This window comes from Rousettus aegyptiacus, unplaced genomic scaffold (genome assembly GCF_014176215.1).
Source record: "Rousettus aegyptiacus isolate mRouAeg1 unplaced genomic scaffold, mRouAeg1.p scaffold_m13_p_10, whole genome shotgun sequence".
Classification (NCBI taxonomy): Eukaryota; Metazoa; Chordata; class Mammalia; order Chiroptera; family Pteropodidae; genus Rousettus; species Rousettus aegyptiacus.
Window position 1 is genome coordinate 80,262,250 of NW_023416285.1, and position 19,019 is coordinate 80,281,268.

The following is a 19,019-nucleotide window of genomic DNA, read 5'->3' on the forward strand; positions in this document are numbered from 1 at the left end:
TGCCCTGCCATTCCTCTCAATAAGCCTATTCCTTAGAGCAGGGTTTTTCAACCTCAAAACTATTCACATTTGGGCTGAATAATTCTGTTATGGGGGTTTTGTGGGATGTGTATCGCAAGATGTTTAGTAGTTTTCTGCCTCTACCATCAGATGCCAGCCGCCTCTCCTCCCCAATTTTAACAACTACAGAAGTCTCCGAATGTCACCATTGCTTTCCTGGCTTGGGGCGGGGTGGCGGGGGGGCGGGGGCGGTGCAGTCACCTCTAGTTGAGAATTAGTACCCTAGAATGAGCTGAGCATGAGAATCTGCTCTTTGCTCTCTCCACCTCAGAAGCCAAGCCCTCCTCGAGTCGTGAGCGTCTTGCCATGCTGACCATGATTCTAAGGCATGTCTTCTATTCATGGCTTGTGAATGCAACCCAAATGCTCTCAGAGATATATAAAATGCTGGACCATGTTGGCTTATTGAGAGATGCTCTTATTATGGAAATAGTCTTCTCAGTCATCCCATTGAGAAAAGTGGGATGTTTTACAGATTAAAAAAAAAAAAAATCTTGAAAGTGCAATGCTTTGCTTAAGATCACCAGTGGACTAGACATTAGATTCTTATCCAGAAACTGCAGTTTAACTGCCTCCCGGGTGGGGGTGGGGGGGAATGCTTTTCAGAGTGGATTCATATGTTGTCCCTACCTGCGCGGTTTCCCGAGATGATGTGATTTAATTCCACTCTTACAGAAGTAAATGAAGGAAAGCCGCCCCATCCGGGCCCCACCTGCGTTCTCTGTTCTGGTACTCGGTGAGTCTGCGTGCCCACAAGGAAGAGCGTTCAGTCGCTGGTTTGACACGTTTCCAAGGTTTGCACCACATGTTTGGGGGCTCTCCGGGAAGCTCAGCCATTAGGCATTCATGTCTCATTTTTTCTTGTTTGGAACAAGACAAAGGCCCCCTCCGTCATGGAAAATCCATCTCTCCTCCAGATGCCCTTAATCCCTCATCGCCATCTTCTTGAAGAAACATCACCCCGGGGCCCGGAAGCAAGCTGCTCAGTGCAGAGCAGAGAGCATTTGAACCACAAAACAGGTTTAAACTAGAATTTTCTACTCGAGATTTCTTGTGGCCCACAAGGCCGTTGCGTACTATTGTGGAAATAAATCTGTGTTGAAGAAAGAGGACCCAACACTGCAAGGAGACCCTAGTTTGTACAAAAGGGACTTCCCTCAACTGCCTGAGGATGTTTGGACCTGGAACCTGCCGCTACGGGGACAGGGAGAAGAGAATGCGAAGGGCTAAGGGACACTGTCACCTTTGGAACGTTGAAGCATGAGCAAGTGTTGTGTACACGTATCACCATCGCGCCACACACAGGCAAGACATGCTCACTCACGACACACCGCACACACTCAATTCACAGGGCACATGCACTTGCAACACAGACAGTATACACGCACACATGACACACACGCACAACACAGCGCACACACGTGACACACTCGTGCAACACACACAGTATACACACACATGCAGCACATACACTAAACATGCACGCAACGTGCTCCAAGCAGCCTCTGGGGAGTCTCACCGAGCACTTCCCATAAGCAGCCAGCAGGGGACAGCCTTGCAAAGGCTTTGGAGGACTCGGACTTTGCTTCCAGAGGCAACAAGCACAAAGGATGAGTTAACTTTACGACCTGCACGAAGTGCCTACTGTGTGACAGATGTTGCGCTGGGAGCTTCAGGGGCTGGCAACGAAGAAAAGGGGAATGTCTCTTCCTTCGAGACTCAGCTTCCTCCAAAACCTCTCGAGGGTGCGGCTTCCCCCAGAGCCAGCACGTGGCCCCTGACTCTGCGCAGGCCTGGGGAGGAGAGCTGCGGCCTTAGCGCCAGCCCCGCCTCTGACTAGCCCTGTGACGTCAGATGAGCCGCTAATCCCCGCCCCTTTTCAGGAACACGTAATGAGTGATGGTGCGGCATCATCCAGTAGAAATATAATCTGAGCCACAAATGGAAGCCACACGGGTGACAAGATTCCCTTTGAAAGAGTAAAAGAAATAGGTGAAGTTAATTTAATGTGTTTTATTTAATCCAATATGCTAAAATAGTGTTTCAATGTGTGATCTAAAAATGCTGAGCTATTGTGCATTCAGTTTTTGTATTTCAAATCTGGGGTGTGGTTTACGCTCACAGTTCTCAGTTTGGACCAGCCGCTCAGCGGCTCAGCTGCTGTATGTGCCGCGGTCACCACGCTGGATGGTAGAACTAGGCCTTGTAGCAGGTCAGAGTGGGCCGGGAGCTGTTAAAACATCACCCGTGCCTGGAACAAAAGACGAAAAACAAATACCGCGCCCAGGCTCCACACCATTAATTCGATTCTGTCGAAAGCTGACGGTTATCACCATAATATCAAAGGCCGGCCTAGTCCATTTCATCCGCCTTTTCCAGTGAGCACCTCTATCCTTCTTTACGCACACGCACACGTATACACAAGTACACACAAGCACACACACACATACACGAATACATATACATACACAAAGGTTTGGAACCTGAAGTTAGAGTGTCCTCAGAGGCCCTTTTTATTAAAAAACACGAAACACGGGGATGGAGAGAAGATCAGACTCGTCTACATTTCCCTATTGCTAGGCTCTCACCTGTGCTGTGCGAGTCCCATGACTCTTCTAATGTCCCTCAGGACAGGCTCCATGTCGTTTTCCTCCGGGCCCCTGCAGACGCCAAGGCCAGCAAGGGCCGCTCCACTCCCGCTCCGGCTGCCTCTCCTCGCCATGCGGTCCCTCCGGGCTTGTGGGCTTGTGACGTGCAGGATGCAGGATGCGTATCTGCGCAGCCAGGCCCTGTCTTCTCTGAGCAGCCAGGAGGGCTGGGCCTCTGCCCTCTCCTCCCCCCAGCCCTCTCCTCCTCCCACCCACAGGACGCAGGCCCTGCCGGGTGGGCGCAAGGGCTTCAGCGCTGTGCGCAGGTGTTTCCGTAGGGGAAGAGCCCTGCGCATGGCTGCAGACTGAGGCTTTCCTGGGGGAAGCTCCCGAGGCCTCCACCGCTTCCTGGCACAGGTATCCAGGTACGCAGCTGCTCCAGCTCTAGAGAAATCAATGCAGCGTGAGTGGCTGAGGGAAAACCCCACAAACTTGGGCCCCGTGGTCAGGAGGACAATAGAGCAGAGTCTCACCGATGGCACGTTCTCCGTAGGAAACTGTGGGTTAAGTTAAAAAAAAAAAAAGCAAACGTATTGTTAAAAAGACAAGGACATGGAGAAAAGAAAACACTTATGCACTGTTGGTGGAATTATAAATTGGTACAGCCACCTCGAAAAACAGTATGCAGGTACCTCGAAAAATTAAAACTAGAACTACCATGCGATCCACTTCACAGTACTCATCCAAAGAAAACGAAAACACTAACTTGAAAAGATTAGCGGCACTGCCATGTTTATAGCTGCATTATTCACCATAGACTAGAGATGGGAGCAATGTAAGTGTTCACTGATGGATGAATGGCCATAAAAAAGAAGGAAATCTCTCTGTTTGTGACAACATGATGGACTTGGAAAGAAATCAACTAAGTGAAATAAGTCAGACAGAGAAAGACAAATACTATTTGATCTCACTTGTATGCAGAATCTTAAAAAAAAGAAAAAGAAAAAGAAAAAACTTATGGATACACAGAACAGAGGCAAGGGGTAGGAAGTGAAGAGGGTTGTAGGTGCGAACTTCCAGTTATGAAATAAACAAGTCCGAGGATTTAACACGCAGCACTGTGACTATAGTTAACAATACTGTATTGTATATTTGAAAGTTGCTAAAAGAGTAGATCTTAAAAGCTCTCATCATAAGAAAAAAATTGTAACTATATATGTGATGTTGGATTAACTAGACTTGCTGTGGTGATTATTTCACAATATATACAGGTATCAAATCATTACATTATATACCTGAAACTAAGATAGCATCACATGTCAATTATACTTAAACAGGCAAGCAAACTAACTAACTCCTAGTTATGCCATCCCAGTTGGAGAAGAGGAGAATGGTTTGGAGGAAATACTGATCTAACTACATAGCACTTATTTTCTAGCTGTCAGTGTGTCCTCTGCCAAGGTATTAGCTGACCTTGAAAATGTCCTGAGTCTCTGTTGCCACACTGCAAAGGAATGACAATACTTGCTGTGGCTGGCTTACAGGGTTGTCATGAAAACCAGATAAGAACACATGGGCTGAAATTTGTTCAGAACCGTGAAAGGTCTGAGAGAGTTGTCTCAGTTTCACGGCTGTTGATAGAAAACACAAGACACTTGGGTCAGAGATGAAGGACTGTATCACTCACAGCAAGAGCAGTAGCCCGGGTAGCAGCCCTTCCTGCTCCGATCCCTGAGCCCCAGCTCCTACAGGGCGATGGGAAGAGGGCCAGGTGAAACCTGCACACAGGACAGCAGCCCTGCGCTTGGAAACTCACGGTGTTTCAAATGGGTAGTAAGCCTGCCCGAGCTTTACCCCAGCGGGATGTATTCTCGATTCTATTGGGAAGTCAACGAACCTGCCCTGTGCTCTGTGGACAGACGCTGTTTCTCTTCCCACGCTGTTCGTTCTGCAAACACCCTTGGAAAGCTGGTTCTGAACAAAGTCAAGGACAAAAGCAGTCAGCTCCTCTATAGGCACCATGACTATGAGGGCAGTGGCTCGGGGAAATTTGGCTCCTCACCAAGGCACTCTGTGACATGTAGGTGCTATGCATCCACCCGGTATTCCCGCTTCCTTTATTCTGACGACTGCCCTGGTAGGAGGGAGGGGCAAAACCGACACCATCTTGCTGCTGATGCAGACAGGGCAGGAAGAAGTTAAGTACTTACCCAAGCCTCCCAGCTCCTTGGGGAATCACCATGTCTAACACTGAGAAATCTGGCAAGGTGATCTCTAATGTCACTCGAGCCTCATTCATCCCACTATAATCACAAACTGGAACTCCCAGGAACACTCCAGTCACGGCCTCTAGAAACTTCTGAAGCTTCCGAAGCTGAGCTCACTTGCAAACAAGCACTATCTGCACTACATGACTGGGCTTCGTCCCGGGTCGTCATAATGCTTGCAGCTCTCACCTGCCAGGTTGGGTGTCAGAGGGTTATGAGGGAACTCACGGACACCCAGGAGCGATCGGGACCCACGGAAGGTCTGCAGCTAGGAGCTTCCTGGGCAGGAGAACCCAAAGATGCCTGGGAAGAGGGGGACGCTTGGGACTGCGGACACAGGGGTTGGTGGCCAGCCATCAGCCCTCGTACAGGGTCTGCCTGTTGTGCTCTGTCCTCTGCAGGATCCATACCTGAGGGTTTTTTCTGTACAGAGAAAGTGATCGGGCTCAAGAGGTCATGTGGCCTGGGGACTGTGTCTCTCTTGGTGCTTCAACAGATGCCATGAAGGTCTCTCGCTCTGGAGGGACTCTAGCTGATCCCTTCGAGGACGGGCTTGTGCAGGAGCCCAGCCCAGTGGCTGCCCTGACTCCTCAAGTGGCTCACGCCTGAGAGGGCCTCTCTTCCGGTCCACCAGTACGATTGCTGGTTAACATCAATGGAACAGGCGCTTTACTAAGCTCTTCACGGGCATTATTTTATTTTTAAATAAAATCTTCAGAAAAACCCTTTCTGTGGTGAAATGTTTGTGTTCACAGTAAGTGACAAAACTCCAATTCATCAAAGGCCCAGATGGCTCTAAGGCCCATATGTGCTTGAGAGTCATCTACACGTTTTCACAAAGTTTAGGTCCAGGAGCAGAATCCCTTACAAGTCTTTCTTTCGTGCCAGCTCGTTGCAGCAAAGTACCTCGACCTCGATCTTTCGATAAGCAGGTCTGTGGGTTCCATCTGTGGGTTCTGTCTTCCGGAAAAACCTCAAGCCTTTGCCACAACCCGGCAGGACAGCGGTGCTGTGGGATCTGCAGCTTCCTTGGCATGAGACTACACTGCCCTCTAGCGTTCGGACGCCAGCGGGACACTCCCCTGCTCAGGGCGACAGGCGGCCGCCCCGCCTCTTCCTTCCAGGGCAGAAGGGAGCCCACGACTTCCAGCTCAGAGGAATGGGCCACCTCCCAGCTGTCTCTCCCACATGGGCTGCAAGGGCCTGCATGAGAATCCTCGTGTGGAGCTGCCGGCAGCCTTCGGCAGGCTCCACCTCGTGAGAGGGGATTTTTTTTTTTCTGACAGGGACGTTTGTACAGCATTAGCTACAGTTGTCATCCTGAAGCCATTTAACCCAATGGCTGATGGTGTGTGTTGATATTTGACTGAATATTCAACTTGTAGTCCACAAACCTCTCCCATGTCAGCATGCCTTCAGAAACCAAGTATATTTCCAAAGGAATGACTGTCCACTAAGGAAATCATGTCCGGATTTCTGAAAAACGTTCAAATGTACAAAACACAGAGGAGCCCACTAATGATCTTCTGCCTTTGAAAAAGAAAAAAAGAAGAGAAAGAGAAAAAGTCTGAGTTGAACTTGACCCTCAGGGGTGAGGGGTGGAGGTGAGCAGAGAGACTCCTGGGCCCGCCACCTAGATCAATGTGGCGCCGATGTTTTCAGGGCAGGCTTAGGGTCAAAGGGCAGAGAGACTCTCCTGAGCTCACACCCGCTCCAGGAGATTCTTGATATTCCTGAAGGCCCTGACCTGAGGCATTTGCAAGTCATACAAGTCATGGATATCTTAAGAGTATACAATTCTATCCATAAGTGCAATAGCAGATAAATTTTAGAACATAATTAGCTTATGTCCTAGTCAGCGGCTACTATCACTTTGATGCTCTGTAACAAGCAACCACAAACATCTCAGAGATGAAGTACCATAGCATTTGTTTTTTTACTCACATCTGTGGGTCACCCCAGGTGTCAAGCTATAGGTCTTTGGGTTGACTAGGGTGGCTCGCCTCTGTGTGTCCCCCACTTTTCCTAATGAGGGGCTGTCTGGGACAGTTTCTTGTGGTCATAGGAGAAGCATAAAGGGGAAATCCCAGCCACATGAGCACATTTTAAGCTTTCGCTCAGGTCACATCTGTTAATACACTGGCCAAAGCAAGCCACATGGTCAAGTCGCATTCAGGAGAGGAAGTAGGGATTAGAGAATAATCACATCCCTTTATACCCTTTGACCTAAGGTATCTGATGTATTTTCGACCCAACCCATGAGAGGAACACGTAGAGCCATGTGGAAGCAGATGCTGGGCTTATTGTTTTGTAAGTGATGTATTGCTACATCCCAGCTTCAGATTGAAGGAGTTATGTGCATGCATGAGAAAAATGTCTAGTTGCTATTTTCATAAAGATCACTCAGGAATAGACAAACTATGCAGGCTGACTTGGCAAATGCTCCAGGCGGGTCCAGTTCCTGGAGCTGAGAATTCTCCAGGCAGGCCGGCGCTCAGTGTTGTCACTGTGGGCTATCTGGGGAGATGGTGGCTCCATGCGAATCCTACTTGTGACCCCAACACTTACTCCTCGAAGTGGGGGGCCCCAGCAGAGATTCTTCAATATGCCATGATTACGGCATAGTGGAGAAAACTGCCTTGAGCAACCACCTTTTATGTTCATAAGATATGTTCTATCTATTGTGCGTGAGACCAGGATCTGTGCAAAGTTTCTGTGACTTGAAACTTTTCTGAATTAAGAAAAAAATGACACCCTTCACAGGCTTCTTTCTTTGGAGGTACTCAAGCTTATTGGAAACTTTAGCTTGTCTTCTCCATGGTGCGATCTTATACATGTGGAATGGATCTGAACTTGGTAACATGGGCACAATTACGACTCTGACAGGGAACCCTCTGAGAGTAACAGACCTTTATAATAAAGACAGTCATTTAAAAATAGTGGTATAAACTGTGCGGCTTTGGCGTGACTCAGACACAGTGTTCTGTCCAAGTTCATGCATATAGGGCTCCCCAAAGGCAGAAATAACTCTCCTGGCAGTTCTACTTGTTCTTCCAGAGTTCAAGATAAAAAAGGCAGACCCCGTGGCAAAATTATGAAGCTGGCAAAATGAATCTTCCCAGACCCCAGTCTTACATTATTCTGCTTTCTTCTTCTCCTTCTTCTTCTTCTTCTTCTTTCTTCGATTCTTCTCTGGAGGGTAGGAGGAGGACGGGATGTGAGCAGCGGGAGGAGAGGGGAGGAGGAGAATAAGAGAAGAATAGAAACCTCCCCTCTCCTCCTCCTCCTCTCCTTCTCCTCCTCCTCCTCCTCCTCCTCCTCCTCCTCCTCCTCCTCCTCCTCCTCCAGTAGCAATCACAAGATTCCCTTTCACTTTTTCAACTTTCTTTATTAGGTTCAAGGTAAAAAATTCAGAATAAGTTTTCTTTTAATGAGAAACAAATCACCTCCAAATGTAGCAGTTTAAAAGTACAATAAATATTTATTATTGCACATCATTTCCGTCAGCAAGTAGGAACAGCTGAGCTGAGGCTGGAAGGTCCACTTCCAAGGCAGCTAACTCCCACGGTAGGCAAGCTGGTGCTGGTTGTTGGCAGGAGACCTCAGCTCCCCATCATGTGGACTTCTCTCTCCACAGGGCTGCTTGAGCAGCCTCCTGACATGGCTGCCGGCTTCCCCCAAAGTGAGGTATCCAAGAGAGCAAGTTGGAAGCCACAGTGTTTTTTGTGACCTAGCTTCGGAATTCACACACCATCATCGTTGTAGCATGCTAGTTGGCTACAAAGTTCAGGTTTATTTAATGAGGGAGGAGATTCCACAGGGTATGAATATCTTAGAGCAAGGATTATCAGTCCATTTTGGAAACTGGCTACTACACCTCCAGTTCACTTTCAGGGGCCTTTTTAAAAAGAAACTCCTTTCTACTATTACAAAGGAAAATAATCTAATTACAATTATCTACACACATTGAGTGGTTAGATCTCAGAGTGAATTTCAGTCAAGGATCACATTGACCAGCATTGGATTTTATCCCTAGTTGGGATAAAAGGTATTGCCCCATAATGAAAGAATGTAAGCATGAGCCAGTGGGAATGGGGCCCTGAATTAACTTCCTGCTGTCATATATAAGGTCAGATTTGAGGGTGAAACTAGACTGGGCCTATGAGAGTGAACAGGTTAAAAGAGGCTGTTCTGCTCTGCTGGCTTCCTCCAGTGGTGAGTCCGTCCATATGGCCCACATGTCAAACCGTGAGGGCTCAGCCCAGGCCATGCGAGGGAGGTGAGCCTCTGAAGGACCATAGTGCTGGTGGACGTGGACCTGCTCTCCCCTGCCCGTGCTGGCCCTCTGCTTGCTTTCCCTGGACACCAAATACTGGACCCTCTCTGCTTTGCTAAGGCAACCCCAAGTCTCCCTCCCCACAAGTCCTCTTTCCCAAGTAGAACCCCAGCTACCTCATTTTGACACATGCAATTTCCCCATCCGCCACCTTAGTCCAATTCATTGTCCATTTTTTTTCTTCTTTCAATCTTTCCTCTTTTTTTTTTTCATGTAATAGCTGTTTCTTATGGAAAATACAGATGAACAATACATACATACCCATAATCCCAATTCCAGAGATGACAATTGTTAACATTTGGGTGTAAACGCTTCCAGACTTGTAAATTTTTGTTGTTCTATGGTGTTGACTTCCTGCTCTACTGAAATAAAACCCAGGACTTGGCGGCCCCTACTTCCGCCTTTTGTTTAACATGTGAACAGCTGTGCTTTTACTTCAAAAAATGTTTATTGATAATCTATGCTGTCAATATGTGCCAGGAGCTGTGTTAGGCCCCGTGGATTCACAAGACAGACACAATCCAAACTCTCACAATGTTTGTGTCTAGGAGGAGGGGACAGTGACATTTGACACTTTAAATGCATTTCATTACAGTCATTGTAGTGGCTTGGAGGAGAAGAGCGCCTCAGGGCTACCTGACCCTGAACGAAATACCACAGATTGGGTGGTTTATAAACCACAGAAGTCGACTTCTCATAGTTCCGGAGGCTGGGAGTCTGAAGTCAGTGTGCCGACATGGGGGGTCAGGACGCTCTTCTGGTTCGTAGACATCTCGTTGTGTCCTCAAGTGGTGGAAGAGACAAGGGGGCTCTCTGGGGTGTCTTTTATAAGGGCACTAATCTCATTCATGAGGGAGTCTATCTTCCTGACCTCATCACCTTCTGAAAGCCCCACCTCCTAAAACCATCATCTTGGGCATTAAGTTTTAATGAATTTGAGAGGATCACATTCCCTGGCCAGGTCGGGAAGCTGCTGCAGAACCTAAGGCTTAGACTGAGCCTGGAAGGATGAATGGACGTTGTCAGAAGAGAAGGCTAAGGCCGGCCAGCGAGACGCAGGAGCATGCGCAGGCGCTCTGTGCCAGGAAGGATGGAGAGGAGCTCCAGGGCCTGGGCTATTGAACCACTTCTGAAGTTTCCCCAAGTGGCTATGGATTTGAGTGCATTGAAATCACGTGAGGTACTGGTTAAGATAGAAGCGTGTTGGTTCCCAGGCCAGACATACTAAATAAGCCTCCTTTTCTCTTTTAACAAGTTCCAGGCACTGAAAGACACACCCAAGTTTGAAAGCTCCGCTGCCTGTGCAGATGGCAAAGAGCTGCTGGATGTAGGTCCTCCAGGGCCATTCCAGAGGCAGCCCAGCAGGGGCCCCACCTGGAGAGGTGTGCTTTGGAACCTGACAGAGTGAGGAATGAAGGTTAGTTACCGTATTTCACCAACTATATAGGCACATCTCTTTTCCACATTCTAGCACTTCTGATATTGGGACTCATTTATCTTCCAAGGCAAGAAATAATCTAATCGACAGCGTTTTCTTCCTTTTTTTTTTTTTTTTTTAGGATGAAACAAATAATGATGTATCTCTTAGGTTTGCTGAAATATAGGAGTCACAATTTTAACCGACTTTCCCTTGCTTCGCACAACTCACCCAATCACAACTGAACTCTTCTGCTCCCTCTTAGAGTGAGACCCCCCTGGGGCATAGTTCCCCCCTACACCCCAAGAATACCTGATGCCATGATAATTTATATTGCATGAACTTTGCTGCCCACTACAACTTTTTTCCTCCTGGCATCTTGAAATGTTTTCTTGTAGTTCATGTTTCATTTTTGCCTTTAGTCATAAAGTCTGACCCTCCTACCCCCCCCCCCCAAAAAAGTGTTTCTGGGCTGCATCTTCTTTATGAGAGATACAAATGAAAATCTCAATAACCAGAAAAGAAAGTTCAGAATTCCTCCCTTGCAACTGATACAGGCTGAAATAATTAGAAAAGTGAACTATTTAGTGGTAAAACCTGCTGCCCGAACTGCCCAGACCTAGTTCTGGTTCCCTTGTGGTAAACTGCAGGGTTTTGAAGGCTGAGCGTGTCCGTCTCAGACAAGAAGGCATGGGCATAGCCTTCTTGGGGACTTTCCAGTGAGGGTGCGGGAGGCTGTGCTGCTCCCTCCGTCTCTGGAGTCGCTGGCTGTACCCTCCCCCATGTCTTACCCACCAGCGGCCCTGGCCCCACCCACCATGGGGGCTTCTCCAGGAGACAGTCCAGAATCCATTGCCTCTGCCTCTGCAGAAAGTGTGGTGAGTGTCCACAGGAGAGTGGAGAAGGATGAATAAAGTCTGCTGTTTTCAGAACTCAGAAACTTGGCATCTAGACTCCTGTGTTTGCCAGTTGCTTCACACTGTCCTGTTGTACCAAGGGCATCGATGTGGTAAAATCGCTTTCTTCCCCTGAAGGTGCATCTCCCAGGAAAGGGAGGGTTTGTGTTTGGCAGACCCTAAGCGAAGGTGGCTGCTTACGATGACTGGCCCTTTTGGCTTCGTAGTTAACCTTGTGGTTGCATAAAAGGCACCTTAAAAACTCCCCATTTGAAACTACATGTTTAGTCTCTGGTGAGACAAAATCTTGAGTGCTGCCAGAAGGCTCCCATCTTAAAGCCTTCCACAGGGACCTGGGAGGTGCATGAACTGTTCTGTGTTGCTGGCTGGTAAACATCCATCCACCCTGGGGCTAACACCTGGCCGTAGTTTCAATGTGGCAGAGACTACTCTTTGCCCGTCAAAAACTATCTGCACTCTATTTATTGGTAATGGAACTTTTATTTTATTCAGACCCGCAGTGGTGCACAGTTAAAAAAACAAACAAACAAACTATGTTTTCCAATCTCCCTTGCACTTATTTTGATCATGAGATTAATTTCCAGCAAATACAATCTAAGCAGAAGAGTGTAGAACTTCCTGGAAATTTCTTTAAAGAAAGCTAACTCATCTGCGAGGAGAATTCTCCCTCCTGGCCACTACCTGGAAAGAGTCTAAAATGGATGGCACTCATCAGCCGTTCTGGACCATGAGGTTACCTTGAGGAGGGAAGCTATGGTATAAGGATGCTAGATAGAAAGACATGAGGAGCCCGGCTCCCGGTTGCCATGGAGCTAATGTGCTAACCCTGGACTTCCTGCATCTAGATTCCTTTGAAGTGTGAGAGAAATGAGCTTTCATCTCCTTCATCATGTTGAAGCCAGTGTTGTTCCCAACTTTCTGACATAAGCAGCTGAACCTAATCCTAACAAATGCAGTCAGCATCGTAAGCCATCACCTTTGACTTTCCTGACTCACTGGGAGATCATTCTCTCATCCTCCTGGAGTGCAGTAAACTAAGATGAATAGCATGGACTTTGGGGTGTAAAAATAGGTTTGAATCCCTACTCTGCTGCCAGCTGCATCTGCAAGCAATTATTTGTCTTCTCGGGACCCATTTGTCTTTGGTAAAATGATGTTAAGTTAATTGATGCACATGTCATAACTGGAACATAGTAGGGACCCAAGGACATTTGTTTCCCTGTCTTCCTCGCATCCCTATGTCAAGCATTTGTTTTAAACAGTCCAAAGAAACTCTAGGTAAATGCACCTCTGGGTTTACTTCTCCACAAGGTGACCCTGAGAAATAAAGCAGTGGGGTTAGATGAGGTAAAAACACCCACAGTTAACACAGCAGGAAGCACAGGAGAAAGGGAGGTAGTCAAGAGAAAAAAACAGAAATGAGCATCTATGTGATCAGGAACAAACCTTCTGTAGCTCAAGTAAGAGCTGGGTTCTCCAGTCAAAGCCAAACCGGAGGCCCATTGGTCCTGGGAGGGCTGTTGCTTAGTTTTCCATGGAGCTATTTACTGTCCCCAAAATGCCAAGCAATGGGGGTAACCAACAGTATTCCCAGCCTGTGAAATACAAGCTGACCACTTGGGGTAAGATTTATGTGTAGCGTAGAAGCTTGGCTCATGAGATCCAAACATCTCCAAACCTAAGTGCATTTAAAGGACCCCAAGCAGCCAAATTGTGATTAAAGCAGTCTACATAGACACTGACTGCCCGGCTCATGAAAACCCCAGTGCCTTGTGCCTACCTAAGAAAAATATGTTTGGAGAGAATTCAATACTGTCAGTTCCTTGGCTGGTCCACAGCTATGGCGAGCGGGAGAGTAGCGTGAAATTATTGGAATGGGAAAGGGACCATCCTGGTGAAAGAGATAATGGAAGGGTTCCTTCTCTGGTGATGACCCAGTCCTCAGTCATGTACGGCCGTAGCTGTCAAGTCATTTTACCCTTGGACCCCGCTGGGACTATATATATATATATATATATATATATATATATATATATATATATATATGTATGCTAGAAACCACCTTTTCACTACACACTAAGTGTTTCAGAGACAGTAGGGAAGGTGGTCACGGTCACTGCTCATCATGTAGAGCCAGGCCTAGGACTGGAACCCCTGATTACAAGGTCATGTATTTCATCTCATAGCATTAATGTGGTCAAGGAATTGGTTTTTCAGTTATATTTTAATATGTGGATTCAATTGTCAACCAGTTGGGAATAGCTCTTACTTTAAAACCCACATCTCGACATGCTCTGAAATTTCGGACATCTGCAAGGGCCCCCGAATATTTGAGCTGTGAGACAAGACACACCCATAGCCTCTCCTCGGGCTATGACCACAGCTGGCTACCGGCCGTTACCATTTGTCTTTCCCCAGGACCCTCTCTACCTCCCTTGGATGTTAATGGTGCCCAAAGAAGTGCTGAGCAGATGCGAAGTTTCTGTGGGGTTACAGGGCCTTGTCTTCACCAAATTTTAGAAGTTCTTGTTCTTTTTTTTTTGAGATGTTTCTGCTTAGCTTTTCTGTGAGGCCTGAGTGCGAGGGCTTGAATTTCAGCTGACTCAGGTGGAGCCACCTCATTGATTTGTATAATCTGTAGGTCACTGTTTTTCTCCTTGGCCGGGATACGGTCTTCACTTCTATTCTGCCATGTGCTTCCCGACCTGAACTTGCCTTTGTCCCGCTCTCGCTCTGTGACATGAGTGGCACGCATCGCAGCCCTGGCGCAGGGTGCCTGAAGGGAAGCAGGAGAGGGACTGCTGCCCCCGTGGCCCCGCTGAGCCCCGGCGGGCCTGGCTTCCGCACGGGCAGGATGCTAGCTCTGTGGACAGCGCTCCTGCTCTCTCCGAGTCAAGGCTTTGGGATGAAAGCTGGGCTTGCCATGGAGTTCCGGCTTCCGTCAGAGGCCACAGCACAGGAACCTCCCTGTCCTCTGCAGTAAACACGACTGTGACAGGGGCTCTCACGAGTCAAAGCCCGGAATCCACGAGCACCCTGCCTGCCTTGCAGCACTGCTGACGACCCCAAGGACTGCTTCGACGTGCCGTTTGGTAGGCCACAGCGACCTTCTCATGGGGCCTCCATTTGAATTACAGTCTTAACTACTTCCTTAACGTGCAGGTTCAAGACCATTCTTTTTAAATGTTATTTTATCATCTCCCCCTTCTTCCCTTGGTGAGTCCCGGAGTGGACCAACCCACACTCCGGGAAAAGGACCTCCCACATGCAGAATCTCAAAGGTCATTGCAATGTGTCTCTTAAATCTTGTTCTGAGTAATAACTCCCATCCCACAAACAGATGTACAGAATCTGCAGTGAAAAGCAAAACAGAAATAAAATGCAAAAATCCCCCAGGCCTACTATAATAGCTTCAGCTTAAAAAAATACACTCCCACCCTTCAATCTATCCCTCAAACTTCATCTCCCCTGCAAAGATGGGTCTGGCAGAACAATGGCCCAAACACTAAAATAACTGCTCACAAGAACTTAAAAAATTGGAACTGTTTCTCTAAGCTCACATATTTAGAGAGAATTCTGCTGCACTGGTCACTTTCTAAAAGATGTTAACTTGACAACTGTGTATTATTTAATCATTTTAAACAAAACGACAACACAAAATAGCCAAAACACACAAACATAATCTTCAGGGGTCACAGATGAAACAGCAGGTTAATCTGCTCTTCCATCAGTCCGTTATGCTCAGAGCTCGGAAGTAGCTGTGCCAACAGTGGATCGGCTCGTCATTTTCCCTCAGAAGTTCTAAACCAAGCTGCTTTAGAGTAAGTCATTTTGCTCCTGCGAAAAGTGGTCAGGGCCTAGTTTCAGAGTCATTGGTGTTTAAGCACTTGAACTCCTTCCTATTAACAACAATCCTTCAACAACAGTCAATTGGAATAGGAAAAGATCCCCTTAGCATTTCCACTTGATTCAAAATCTCAGCTTATAATTCTAGTATGGACACTACGATCTCAGAGAGTAGTTGAGATTTCGCAGGACTCTTAAGGAGGAAATCCAAATAATTACAAACGACATGGAAAAGAATTCTGAAGATGCAGTCGGGCTGTGGATTTAGGGGAGGAGTTTTCTGTGGTTTGCAGAAACATAAAGTTGAAAATGATAATGAAGATATTTGGTTTTCAATTATTCGAAAATTTTCTTCAAAAAGGTAATTAGAGCTATATGACCAACATTTTCCCCTTCTTTTGCAAGTTAAGAAACACAAATATATTTCATATGTAATTCCTCATGTGATTTTTAGTCCAAATGGTAAAAATTAGAACTTTAATTTTATAACTGCCCAAATGATTACAAACCAAAAATAACTCATACATGAGAAAAACAATGACAAACACAAAATATGAATTTTTTCCAGCCGCAGTTATGCACATATGAGAAATATGAATAATAAAATAATAATTAGCGTTGAGGTCTGGGGAAGCTACTTTTGATTAGAGACTGGGTTATTTGTCTCAGAATATGCAACTTTAAAAGTCAAATTTTCAAAGTTACCTTCCTCCAAAAAGATTTCTATGTAGGATGATTTCTAGAAATTAAGGTTAAAAGTATAAATATTAATAATTTCAACTAAATTCAAAAAGGTTTCATAAAGTTGTGATGCAACAATTTAGAATAAAACAAAACAGGAATATTGTATTTTAATTTGTGTTTTATAAAAGATACACTATTTTTTTTGTTTTTTAGGAACCTGGTATTTCTCTTGAGGAATAAGCTAAAATTTAATTCTTTTGATTAAAAGAAGTCTTTAGATGAGATCAATAAAATTTAAAAGTAAGTCAGAATAAAGTTAAAATATGTGTGTGTGTGTATGCCTATATGTACAGATTCACATATATATCTGGATATACACATATATACCTTCTTCCACTTGCATTTAAAGAGGGAAGCAGAACCCCTACAATACCTCCAGGTAACCACCCTCACTAAGTTCTACCAGAAGACTTAAATGATTCACCAACGACGACAGAGTAATCGACCTCTTCACCACTAAACTTTTCCTGGGAAAACAGTTTCAACCATTTTTAGTGGAGACGTGGCCAATCTCATTGTGTTGTGAAAACGAGAGCCTACTGTAACTCTTCACGAGAGCCAAACTCTGGAAAGAAGTGACTGTGTATAAGAGGTAAGAACCAAGACTGCAGAGAAGCATATCTGAAAAGATTTTTCAGAATTACTTAAGGTTCTGTGTTGTTTATTACAATCCAAGTACATAAAATTCTTATGAAATAAAATCATATGGTACAGATAAAAACAGGCCATGAAAATCCAGTCAGAGTCATTTTAGGGCCAAATTGTAGACCACCCAACAATTCACAGTTTAGGAATTTGAAATGTCTAGAAATAGATAAGGTGGTTTCTCAAAAATTGAAAAAGAAAGAAAGAGAAAGAAAGAAAAAGAAAAAGAAAAAAAAGAAAAAAGAAAAAAGAGAAAAGAAGAGAAAGAAAGAAGGAAAGAAGGAAAGAAAGAAAGAAGGAAAGGAAAGAAAGGGAAGGAAGTTGGTAGGAGACAAGAAACCACCAAGAAATCTGTCAGCTAACAAGAAATCATTACTTAGAAAGAAGGGATAAATGCATAAAAAATGTAAAACCTTTGTGCAGGTTAATGCAATAGTAAACACAGTAGAATACATAGGCCTCATAACGCTTTTGTAATGGGATATATATATATATATATATATCTTTAGCACTTTAAAAAATCTGCAGAGACCAATTAAGGATCATTCTAGATAAAAATACATATTTCTTAAAGGGGCAAAGGGTGGGGGGGAGGAAAGTATAATCTCAGGGCAGATCCCCACAGATCCCCCGTACAAAGGTGAAAGTATACTTTTTGGTAATTTTAGTGGATATGGCAGCAAAAATTGTCATAAGGATGTTGGCTGGGTTTGAGAGGGTTATTTCCACAAATAACGTTACAGCTACATTAGTAAAAAATTCTTTGTGAAAAGTAAGGGATGTATGCTTAAAGCAAATGTGAACCCTCTCTGGGTCCCTCTCACACAAAGGGATACAGACTCTTAAATAAAATAATACTTCCTTAAAAATCTGCCTCCTAACAACTGTTTACATCATAGAAAAATAGCATTTTATAAAAAGAAATATAGTTACTTTGTTAAAATGGTCTATTTTAAACCAGCAATTATTTTTCATATAAAGAATTTCTAAACATCCATACAGGAAATAAAAATAGATAGTTAATACTGAGTGCAAAGCAGATGATGGCATATTTGCAAACGATCAAAGCATTTCATTACCGGATAAATAATACTCTTAGCACATTATAGTACAAGTTTTAGGGACTTAAAAGATATTGCTTTTAACAAGTAAGGTTATTTCCAGCAGCAGAAGGCCAAATTGATTAGAAATGGATCAGATATATTCATTCACATTTCCCTAAACTCAAAGTGCAGACACACTAGGCAATGACATGAGCATGGACAGCCGACCCTGGAAATGCAAAGGGGAAATTATGACACTGACCATCCTTTCAAAATCATTCACTATGTCATCCATGTTCGAATTGCCTCATTGAACCATGATGGCTAAATCCATCACTGAGGAGAGTCTAGGTGACTCTTTTCTAAATATAGGTATTAACTCTTCATGCTATAAAAATGGATGGTTTCAAAGGACGACTGCTTTATTTCCACAAAGCTATTCTGTAGGGATGACGTGTTTCCTGGTGGCAGCGGTAACGGATGTCACAGTGCAGAGTGTATCTGTTTCCAGCCGATACACAGGCAAGCTGGCTGACAGGCAAAATCAGAGATCACTCAACAAATGTGGAGGCCCGCACCTCACCGGCAGCTCATCACACCCTCTCGACTCTGCTAGGGTCATATGAATCTGTAAAAAAAAAAAAGAAAAGATAGAAAAGAAAATCAGTGAGAAATTCAACTGGTCTGTTTTCTGCCTAATCCTCAGGCCATGAACAATTATATTTAGGGAGCAAAATCCACAAAGGTAAAACTATGAAACTAAAAAGTTCACTTTTAGACATTTCGGCGATCTTGTTTTTTTCACTAAGAAGTAAAAAAACTATTATCAAAAGTCTGTTTTAAAGGGACCTGTATGATCATTACCTAATCACAAATGGAAAAATGTGAAACATAATTAACATAATTAACTTTAAAAGCAATGCTTGTTAACCGGCAGTGGCTGATGCTAAGGACCATTCCATTATTTTTTTTATGAATTACAATTCTAATGAGTTGCTTTATAGCGTGTCTTTGTAATCAAATGCTGTCCCTGGAAGACTTGGGGACCCTGAAATTCTGACTGTGTGACCTTAATAAGAGGCCTCCTGTCTCTGACCTCCACCAACCAGCAGGCAGCACTGCCACAGGGGTTCCCAACCCCCAGGGCGCTGACCAG

General features: G+C 45.1%; 1 protein-coding gene across 4 annotated transcripts in view; it reads right to left on the bottom strand.

Annotated features, from left to right (window-relative positions):
* Positions 1–15,891: 15,891 nt before the first annotated feature.
* The window catches only part of JCAD (junctional cadherin 5 associated), a 79,629-nt gene continuing 76,501 nt past the window's right edge, over positions 15,892–19,019 (bottom strand). For all 4 annotated transcript variants that reach the window (XM_016132662.2, XM_036228081.1, XM_016132663.2 and 1 more), the window contains one exon: positions 15,892–18,491. In XM_016132662.2, the coding sequence (XP_015988148.2) occupies positions 18,457–18,491 (35 nt within the window). In that variant the 3' untranslated portion in view covers positions 15,892–18,456. The remainder of the gene's footprint in view (positions 18,492–19,019) is intronic.